We start from the raw sequence: 10397 nt of genomic DNA on the forward strand, positions 1-10397 counted from the left end.
TGAGTAATATAACATAAATGTGTATCTAATATTATTAATTTAAAGCTTTTAACAAAATATATATATCAACAAGAATATTTATTTCCAAAAAATTATATATATGTATACATATTAACACAAATTTAAATCTTGTGTGTACCTAATAAATATTTGTTGACTACTCAATTATTCATTTTAAAGTTTTTTGCATTTGTTTAGCAAAATACATAGCAATTCTTCTACGATGCCACCGCATGCTATCAAATTTGACGTGGTTGTTCCTTGGTGATTAGAGGTTACGTGGCACAAAATTCATCTTACGTGGTTAGAGACTTGAAGTTACACCTGTAGTTACAGTTGATGTCATGTACTTAAAGATAGAGATATGCTTGTTTCATTCGATTCTTTCACAGATTACATACTGTCATAGTGGACTTTCAATCATTAGTCACATTTAATGCATGCACGTGCTTCGGCCAAACTACAGACTTTTTGTATAGTTGAAGGCTATGCGTTCCGTCTACATTAACCATTTCACCGTCAGTTTCTTTGGTTTCGTTTTCTTTATATACCGACTACCAACTATTATAATGCTTTAGAGATGTTTCTCTTTTCTCTTGCCCCTTTCTGTTAGCTGTTTATTTTCTATTTGCTTTTCCTAATCCCTGTTTCAAATTCTCAGTTTTACCTCGGCTTCAGTCAGGTATGTGCTTGTTTTTCTTTACTGGATTTTTTGGCTGACCTTTTCCTCGTTTACTCTTAATCTATCTGCAGTTACTTATTTTCTTTCCTTGTGATTGAAGTTATGTTTCAATCATTTTCTCCTCCTTGTTAATTACCTAAAAATATCTGTTTTGTTCCCATAATTTTTGCCAAAAAACTTACTGCTTCGCACAGAATCATTTTTCTTTCTTGCAACTTTTTAGTCTGCATTAACTCTGAATTTTCTTACGTTAAGTGACTCCATAAACTATTACCAAATTTAAAAAAACTGCTTACTTTTTCCATTTTGGTGTATTTTGCTCATGCTCACTGTGTGTCCTTTTTCCATGATCATAGCAGTTCATTCAATACGCCCCAGTTTTCCACCATCCTATTTGACGTTTATTGTTCAGGTAAAGCAATCCTTTCTTCACTTAATTGCTTCTCATTTGCTTACTACGTAGTCTATTCTACTTTATTGTATTTTATCTTGCAAATCATGTTTGTTATTTCTTTGCCTATTGAATAACGATCATCTTTCTCATCCACACTTATTCTGCTTGCTTGAACAAACTCCAGATGGTTTGTCATTATTATTGTTGCACATTATGGATAACAGAATTCTATTGGTTTTAGCTGCAATTGCATATGGGTCGCAAGCGTAAATTTTCATCAGAGGATGAATATCGTTTAGAAAAAAGTCGCCGTGATCGTGAAAGATACATCAAGAAAGTAGTTCAGTATAAAAGAAGCCAAATTGCAGAAACACAGACTGCTATTCCTGAAACAACTGAGCACAACCTTTTTGATGTTCCTATTCATGATGATTTGCCGCCTAAACACACAGTCGGCTGTTTTTTGTTTGGATTTGCCTGTCTTTTCACTTTCAGATAAAACAGATATTCCATCTACATCAGCTGTCTCTGCCATTGATTCATGTATTATTCTTCTCTTATTCATACATGATCTTAGCTCTGTCTTCTTTTTCTTCTCAGCTATATCAAATGTAATCATTGTCCTAATCTTTTATTCATATAGTTTGTTCGCCTATAAATGATGATTCAGTTTCACAGAGCCTCTTTCATCCAGCTTCATCGCATGTTCATGTACATCAATTTCCTCTTCCTTCTCATTCAGGTAGCAGTAATATCCATCTTTCAACCATTGACTATCACTATGAAATCAGAGAAACATGCTAGCTCTCTCAATTAGTTCATTTCCCCAAAAAATATTCAGTTTGCATTCCAAACTTTGAATTTTCAGCCTCATCATCTACCATCAAGGAAAGATTTGATATAGCAACATCCTCAAGAGTTAGAGCGGGTATCTTATCAAATTTTGGATTTCCCTCCTATATTTTATATCCTACTCATACGAGAAAATACACTTGCATTTTTAATATAACGAAATATCGATTATGCTGTATACTTTTAGGTAATCATCGACGTCCAAGAAATATACCGCTCATACAGCAGATACAATCAGAGCCAAGTATATTGCCATCTGTTCCAGATTGTATTCACTGCCATGCTAAGCGATTTTACATGGAGCCACCTCGATTTTGCTGTGCTTCTGGAGAAATCAGATTAGCACCAACTAAAATGGCTGATAAATTAGTACAGCTTTATAAAGCAAACACTCCTGAATCAAAAGAGTTTAGACAATGCATTAGGAGTTATAACAACATGTTTGCTTTTACATCTTTGGGGGTCCATTACAATAAAGAACTCAGCAAGAGGAATCATGGCATTTATACGTTTAGAGTACAAGGACAAATATACCATTTTATTAACTCATTAGTCCCTTCTGAAGATGAAAAGGCATCGAACTTGCAACTTTATTTTTATGATACAGAACATGAATTAGCAAATAGAATGGCTATCTCAAGCAAATTCAGGGAGTCTATTGTAGAACAGCTTAGGTCAATACTCCATGAAAATCCGTATTCTGCTTTTATTCGAAGCTTAGCAGAACTTCAGGATTTAGACAGATATCGGATATTTCTAAAATCTGACCCAGGCTTCGACCAACGTGTCTACAACGCACCTACAGTATCTCAAGTTGCAGCCATTTGGTCTGAAAGTGATCTGAATGACACTCAGACTTCGAAAAACATCGAAATTTCGACAAAAACAGGCAGTAAGAAAATAGTTAAGCAATACTATGGATGTTATGATGCATTGCAGTACCCTCTTATATATGCTCGAGGCGAAACGGGTTGGCATCCAGGAATTCTACGAAAAACCAAAGCTGATATATTGGACCGACCTAATCAGACTTGCAGTGAAGAAAATTTACTGCCTCTTCATCAATCTACTAATATCGATCAAATTATCGATGCAGAAGAGAAAGGTACGACCATATATCTTTGTTCAATCATTTTATCATTTGAAAATCTTCTTCTTAAAGTCTTTAAATTTTTATTATTACTGCAGCTGTCAAGCAAAAAAAAAAACGCAGGCCAACTGTTTCATGCCGAGAATACTATGCATACAAGTTTCAAATTAGGAATGGGGATCAGTCGAACCTTCTGCATATTAGTCGTCTTCTGCAACAATACTCTGTTGACACTTATGTCAAACTGGAGACTTCAAGATTGGAATTCTACAGAAGCAGACAAAACAAATTAAGAACAGAAGCATATCAAGGATTGTTAGCCACTACTGCAAATGGTGAAACAAATGGCGCAAATGTTGGCAAACGCATCATTTTGCCAGCAAGCTTTATAGGTGGCCCAAGAGATATGCATCGCAGGTACATGGATGCAATGGAATTGGTGCAACGCTACGGAAAACCTGATATTTTCCTTACTATCACCTGCAATCCATCGTGGCCCGAAATCAAACAGCATTTGGGGGAAAATGATGAAACTCAGAATAGACCTGACTTGATTGCTCGCGTCTTCCGTGCAAAAATAGAACAGTTGAAGGAAGACCTATTGAAAAAGCATATTTTTGGACAAGTAGCAGCATATACATACGTGATTGAGTTTCAAAAACGAGGTCTGCCACACGCTCACTTTTTGATCATCCTTAAAGACAAGTGGAAAATGCACTCTCCAGAAGAATATGACCGAATTGTCTCTGCAGAGTTGCCAGACAGAATCAGATCACCATATATATTCTCTCTTGTTGTAAAGCATATGCTTCATGGTCCGTGCGGCTCTCTGAACCCAAAGAGCCCTTGTATGCGACAAAATAAAAAATGCAAAAACAACTATCCAAAAGATTTTTGTGACTTCACCAAGCATGGAAAAAGCTCATATCCATTGTATAGAAGGCGTGATGATGGAAACAGTGTCATGATCAGAGATCATCAGTTAGACAATCGTTGGATTATCCATTATAATGCATATCTTTTAGCAAAATATGATTGCCACATCAACGTTGAAGTTTGTTCTGCTATCGAAGCTGTAAAATATATATATAAATATATATACAAGGGTCATGACTGAGTTATATATCAGTTGAATGCAGAACAAGCAGACAAAATTGTTGATGAAATCAAAAATTTCCAGTCTGCTCGATGGATCTGTGCTCCAGAAGCTATGTGGAGAATCTTCGCTTTCGATCTCAGTGTTATTAATCCAGCTGTTATTGTTCTCCATTTACATCTACAAGATTATCAACCAGTCTCCTTCCATGAAGACAGACCATTGCAAGATGTGATTGAAGATGAAAGACTTCAACGAACAATGCTTACAGAATTCTTTGCTATGAATCGAACAAATAAGCAAGCTGAAGATCTCAATTTATTATATAAGGAATTTCCTCAATATTTTGTCTGGGATGAAGATAATAGAATCTGGTATGCTCGAAAACGTGGACAAGTCATTGGACGTGTGACCACAGCACATCCAATAGAAGGCGAGAGATATTATCTTAGAATGCTACTGATGCATGTTCGAAGACTGAGGAGGTGATTTTTGGTTGGTAACTAGACCGACCTGGATCAGTCCTCTCTGAGATGAAGTGAGGTGAACTCCTGTGTCCGAAGTGAACCTCCTCGTCCGAAGTGTGTGGCGGGGCTTCTCCCCTGGTATCACTCCGACGATCAAGTTAGTATGAGAACGAGAATAATGAGAATGAGTTAATGAACAGTGTCCGCTTACTTGGTGGGAGTGTGAGGGAGGTATTTATAGAAGAGTAGAGGCGAGACTCTGGACTTATGTTAGTGGGACCCACTCTGACATTACGGCTCTGTCTCCTGTCGGGGAGCCTGACTCTGACACTGTAGCCGCTTGGGAGTGATGACGGAGGATATGGTGCAGGTGCCATCAAGTGCCTCCCATGCTTTTCAGATAAAGTGCTGATCCTGGAAGATGTCAGGCAGGTTCACATCATCAGACTGCGGCCGAGGTGGATGTGCCGAGGTCACCTACACGGTGGACTAGGGATGAAGCCGGGCTCTGGGGTTGTGCTCAAGACAGGGATGGGCTCCGATGAGGGACGAGGTGACTTCACCTCGGACACGCGGGGTGGCCGAGGTGAGCACCCTCAAAGACCAAAATCCTTTACTGACCTCAAAACAGTAAATGGATTCATTGCTTGTTCATTCAAAAGAGCTGCAGAAATTCAAGGATTATTACAGATTGACAATGGAACGGAGCAATGTCTATCAGAAGCTGCCCTATACAAGATGCCATAATCTCTCAGGCAATTGTTTGCTGTTATCTTGATATATTGTCCACCGAGCAATCCAAAAAACCTTTGGAACAAATTTTATGACTCCCTATCAGAAGACATAGCAAATCAGTCATTCCTATCAGAGGAACAAACAAAAGCAAAAGTTCTTCATCTTATTGATGAATATTTACAAATAATGGGAAAGAATATAGCAGATTTTGGCTTCTCACAATTAACTTCAACAATGCCTTTCGCTGCTATCACAAAAGAAATTGAAGCAGAATACGCAATTCCCATTTCTGAAGAAGATTTGGCAGCTTCATCGATGCTCAATCATGCTCAAAGAAGTGCATTTAACAAAATAATGCAAAAAATCAATGCCAATGTTCCAGCTGCATTCTTCATTGACGGACCTGGAGGCACTGGGAAGTCTTTTTTATATAAGGCTTTGCTTGCAACTGTTAGATCAAGGGGAGATATTGCCTTGGCAACAGCAACATCTGGAGCTGCAGCATCAATTCTTCCTGGAGGTCGGACTGCCCATTCTCGTTTTAAGATACCTCTTCAGCAAGAAATTAACAGCACCTGCAACATTTCCAAACAAAGTGCCATCAGTAAATTAGTTCAACTTGCACGGCTAATAATCTGGAATGAAGCAGCAATGGCCAAAAAATATGCCATTGAATCCTTTGACAGATTATTGAAAGATTTGCTGAATTCTGACTCCATCTTTGGTGGAAAAGTAATTGTTTTTGGTGGAGACTTTCGACAAACTTTGCCGGTGGTTAGAAAAAGGCAACGAGAAGATTACATCTCTGCATCCCTTGTCAATTCTTACCTGTGGCCTCATCTAGAAAAAATCCGACTCACTGAAAATATGAGAGCACGGTTAGATCCCTCATTTTCTGATTTCTTGTTGAAAATAGGAGATGGAACAGAGCCAACTATTCTAGATAACAAAATCAAGCTTCCTTCTTCAATGCTTATACCTTTTATTGATGATACAACCTCATTAAACCTACTAATAAATACTGTGTATCCATCCTTGTTTGACTTTTTAACCAGCAGCTCTGCAGTTGCTAATAGAGCTATTTTGAGTACAACAAATGAGACTGTTCAAGAAGTCAATCAAATTTTGATTCAAAGATTTCCAGGACAAGAAACCAGATACCTCAGTTTTGATCAAACGCTTGATCCAACAAAACAAGCTGATCATGGAGATTTCTTAAATTCTATTCAGCCTCCTGGATTGCCTCCACATGAACTAATTTTGAAACCAATGTGCCCAGTTATCCTTCTTAGAAATCTTAACCCTGCACAAGGTTTATGCAATGGAACACGTCTCATTTGTTTAAATTTTGATAAGAATATAATACATGCTGAAATTTCAGTTGGTATTCATATTGGCAAGCATGTTTTCATTCCTCGTATTCCATTGCACAGTTCCAATGATGAGTCTTATCCAATACCCTTCAAACGAACTCAGTTTCCAATTTCATTATGCTTTGCTATGACAATCAACAAGTCACAGGGACAAACACTTGATTTTGTTGGAATATACTTAAAGGAACCTGTGTTTTCACATGGACAATTATATGTTGCATTGTCTAGAGCAAGAACCTCAGCAAATGTGAAGATCTTGCTAAGATCTGTTACTGTCCATTCTACAGAAACCAGTTATACTCGAAATATTGTTTATCACGAAATCCTAGCTGCTGCTGCTGATACTTGAGTAATAATTTTCTGCATGGTTACATTATATGATTATGTGTATGCCTCCTGTCTGCTTCTATAAGTTAATCTATTCAACTGCTGATACTTGAGTAATAATTTTCTGCATGGTTATATTATATGATTATGTGTATGCCTCCTGTCTGCTTCTATAAGTTAATCTATTCAACAGCTGTAAACCTTTTTATGTTATACTACAGATATGGACAACAGATGCACACCGATTAGTGATCTAACAGAAAAATCTCACGATTGGATGATCAAGATCATTGTGATGGAAAAATCAAATATATTCCCTGCAAAAGACCAAGGCTCTTTGTTCCAGCGTTTCATGTTTGCAAATGAAAAAGTAAAACACTTATACTTTCCTCTCTCTTATAAACTGCTTGTATCTTTTACCATAGACTTGCTCATGCCTTTTGCCATCTGACTGGTATACACCATTTCTCATCCCTATTATCTTTCCTTCTTCTAATTAGCTACTTCATATATGTAACTCACTACTCTTTTTTCCAGAATGAAACAATTCAAGCAATTGCATTCAATAGAGATGTAAGCCATGCAGACAACAAGCTTCAACTATATCATGCATATTATATTGGCAATGCCAGTATATCCCCTATAACAGATGCAAGAAATCAAGCTGGATCCCTGCCATATCAACTCACAGTAACAAAGGCCACCTTCATTAAAGCAGCAACCAACGCAAAAGAAATACAATTTGAAGATCATTTCCCCATTACTTCATTTTGGCAGCTTGACAAATACAAAAATAGTGATGTTGATAGATTTAGTACTGCTTCCCTTCCTCAACTTACAATTACAGATAAATAGACTATATATTTTCACATTAACTATGTTGCAGAAATTATATTTCACTTACTCAATATTTCACTGCAGATATCCTCTGTGCTATTATACAAGGATTCCCAGAAACAATCATACCAACTGCTAGAGGACCTCGAACAATTCGGAGATTTGTTGCTGTAAACCCAGAGTATGATTTCCACTTAATGTTTTTTTTTGAATTTTATACTCATCTAAACAGATATCATATATTAAAAATGCATATATTCCTGTATATATATTTACCTTCATTAAGATTATCATATATATTATTGGTACAGATGCAGACCAATGATTTTCACCATGTGGGAGCCATTCGTCTATATTGAAGGAATTCAACTGATGAATATGATTCACACAAATCCAGTCATACTGATTATCAGGCCAAAGATCACAGCATTTCATGGTAAATCCTCTATGGCACAAACAAACATATATTTTTCTTATCAGATACTCATCTATATACATTGACTCAATACATTATTATTTTTTACTTTTCACATACTCATTTACCTGGATTATTGAAGCAATTGATATCACTACAAGACCGAATACTACCATAGTTCTTGATCCCCCACTTCAACAAGCAGCCACAATGAAAATCTGGTATGAATAATTACATCACCCTCTAGAACTAGGATTGATCTACTCATAAGAAATATCTATATGAGTCACTATTCTAACTCTTAGCCTATATTATAGGATCGATGAGAACAGATCATACATTCACAAAGTCATCAATGAGAAATTATATGAAAAGGACAAGCAGCAGCCAGTTCCACCACTTCAAACCCAAATACGGCCAATCTCACAGATCATTTCTTCCACACCACAGGTACATCTCATTCCTTACTCAAGTTGCACTTTAATGCCTGATCCACATTGTTCCTATAACTTCACAATATCCCTCATCCATCATTATATTTATTTCTCTCATACTCATTACACCTCCAGTATATCAAGATTTCATATAACACATATTTATATTCCCTTTTTACATTCTCAAATATTTCCCTTGTCCTTTGGAAACTTATGCATTATCATTTTAAACTCCTACGACAACAGATGAAACATTTCTGGATCAAAGGAATGCCATTAATAGTAAATCTCAACCAACGCTTTTTCTCTCCTACTTGTCCTACTTGCAACAAGTCTACTGGCGCTTTGATGGATGTTGAATTTGATTGTAACTTTTGTGATTCCAAAAACAAAATTCCAAGACCAAAGTAAGTGTTCGATTTGATATAGCTGTACAGTAATTACAATTCTTTTGCCAAGTAAAAATTTTAAAGTCTCTTTTCCTAATACTTCAATAGAGCCAAAGTCCAGCTCAATATCACCGATGACACCGGATTCCTATCAATCACAGCAGAGGACAGGCATGCAGAAACATTACTTGGATTCACTGGTTCAGAAATCTATGAAAGATACCTCAAGGTACTGAATTGAACTTACCTTCATAAAAAGGTAATATATAATACATGCATATTCATAGCTTTTTAACATTTACTATAATAAATATATATTACAGCAAGATCCAATTCCCATCCAGCGCATCAATGAAGAATTACAGAGGCAAACACTACTTTGTGAAGTCAGATCATATTGGCCACCTCAGAGACAATACACGCCACTCTACTTTTTAACAGCATTCATCCCAGAAGAATCAGCAGGTGAAACTCTCTCTGATCAACTGGCTCAGACCACGCCACCAACACTACTAACAGGACCAACATCTGCACTCAGCAATACAGCTGAAGAAACTGTTTCAGACACAAATGTCACTGAAATACCTGCCTCTTCAACCTCACTGTTAGCAGAAATGTCATCATCCGTCAAGCACAATCTTGAGCCAGATTTCTCTCAGGTCACAAAACATCAAAAACTAGACTAACCAGTTCACATTACAGTCGGATGTAAGAGTAAAAACTACACTTTTTGTTCAACAACCAAGGCAGCTCGTTAGAATTTTGTTCTGTAAAAATTGCAACTAACTTTTGTAGCAAGCTGCACTCGCCAATTAGAATGTATATAAAAATAACGCATGCTTTTTGCTTATATATTCAGAACCTATGTCATACGTAAACATCTTCTTCGTAAATAAATCATCAATTAACACTGTTACACTACATAATATGGGCACCCCGCGACAGCCGCGGGGTCGAATGCCTAGTTAGATATAATTAGACCAATCCCTTTCAAATCCATCACAAAGCAATTCACGTCCTCCGAGTGCCAGCAGGATTTGGTAATTCATCCATGTCTCCTCCGCTGGCTGTTTCCGATAATCGTCGAGGCCGTGGAGGTGGAAGGCCTCCCAAGCGACCAAAAGAGGGTGACGTTCGTGAGATTGGGCCTCGTAGCGATAATGGTGTTTTGAAGAATACAGAACCAATCTGGAGGAAGCCTAGGACTAAAGTTTCCACCAACCTTCCACTATTTTTAAAAAAAAATTTAAAGAAATTTAAAACAAGTCCGTTTACGCCTAACCTTCCACCATTTCTCGGTGACTTA

At 37.1% G+C, this 10397-nt stretch overlaps 2 protein-coding genes across 10 annotated transcripts; both read left to right on the plus strand.

Moving 5' to 3' along the window:
- The first annotated feature begins 384 nt into the window (after positions 1-384).
- LOC113723809 (replication protein A 70 kDa DNA-binding subunit B-like) lies at positions 385-9952 on the plus strand. Of its 9 annotated transcripts, none has more exons than XM_072074072.1 (11): positions 385-682; positions 1039-1094; positions 7238-7386; positions 7554-7830; positions 7938-8034; positions 8165-8289; positions 8411-8489; positions 8586-8718; positions 8949-9109; positions 9200-9320; positions 9415-9952. In XM_072074072.1, the coding sequence occupies exons 3-11, from the start codon at positions 7240-7242 to the stop codon at positions 9775-9777; spliced, it is 1503 nt and encodes a 500-aa protein (XP_071930173.1). In that variant the 5' UTR covers positions 385-682; positions 1039-1094; positions 7238-7239; the 3' UTR covers positions 9778-9952. The 9 variants fall into 9 exon arrangements, with proteins under 9 accessions (XP_071930173.1, XP_027102581.2, XP_071930170.1 ...); XM_027246780.2 differs by having other exon boundaries at positions 1042-1094; XM_072074069.1 differs by lacking the exons at positions 7238-7386; positions 7554-7830; positions 7938-8034; ... (4 more) ...; positions 9200-9320; positions 9415-9952 and adding exons at positions 1261-1619; positions 1720-1818; positions 1945-2004; positions 2116-3033; positions 3117-4205.
- LOC113723808 (uncharacterized) lies at positions 5503-7038 on the plus strand. The gene has a single exon (XM_027246778.1). It carries the CDS (start codon positions 5503-5505, stop codon positions 7036-7038), a length of 1536 nt encoding a protein of 511 aa, XP_027102579.1.
- Positions 9953-10397: the final 445 nt, after the last annotated feature.

Source organism: Coffea arabica, chromosome 2c (genome assembly GCF_036785885.1).
Source record: "Coffea arabica cultivar ET-39 chromosome 2c, Coffea Arabica ET-39 HiFi, whole genome shotgun sequence".
In the NCBI taxonomy this organism is placed as follows: Eukaryota; Viridiplantae; Streptophyta; class Magnoliopsida; order Gentianales; family Rubiaceae; genus Coffea; species Coffea arabica.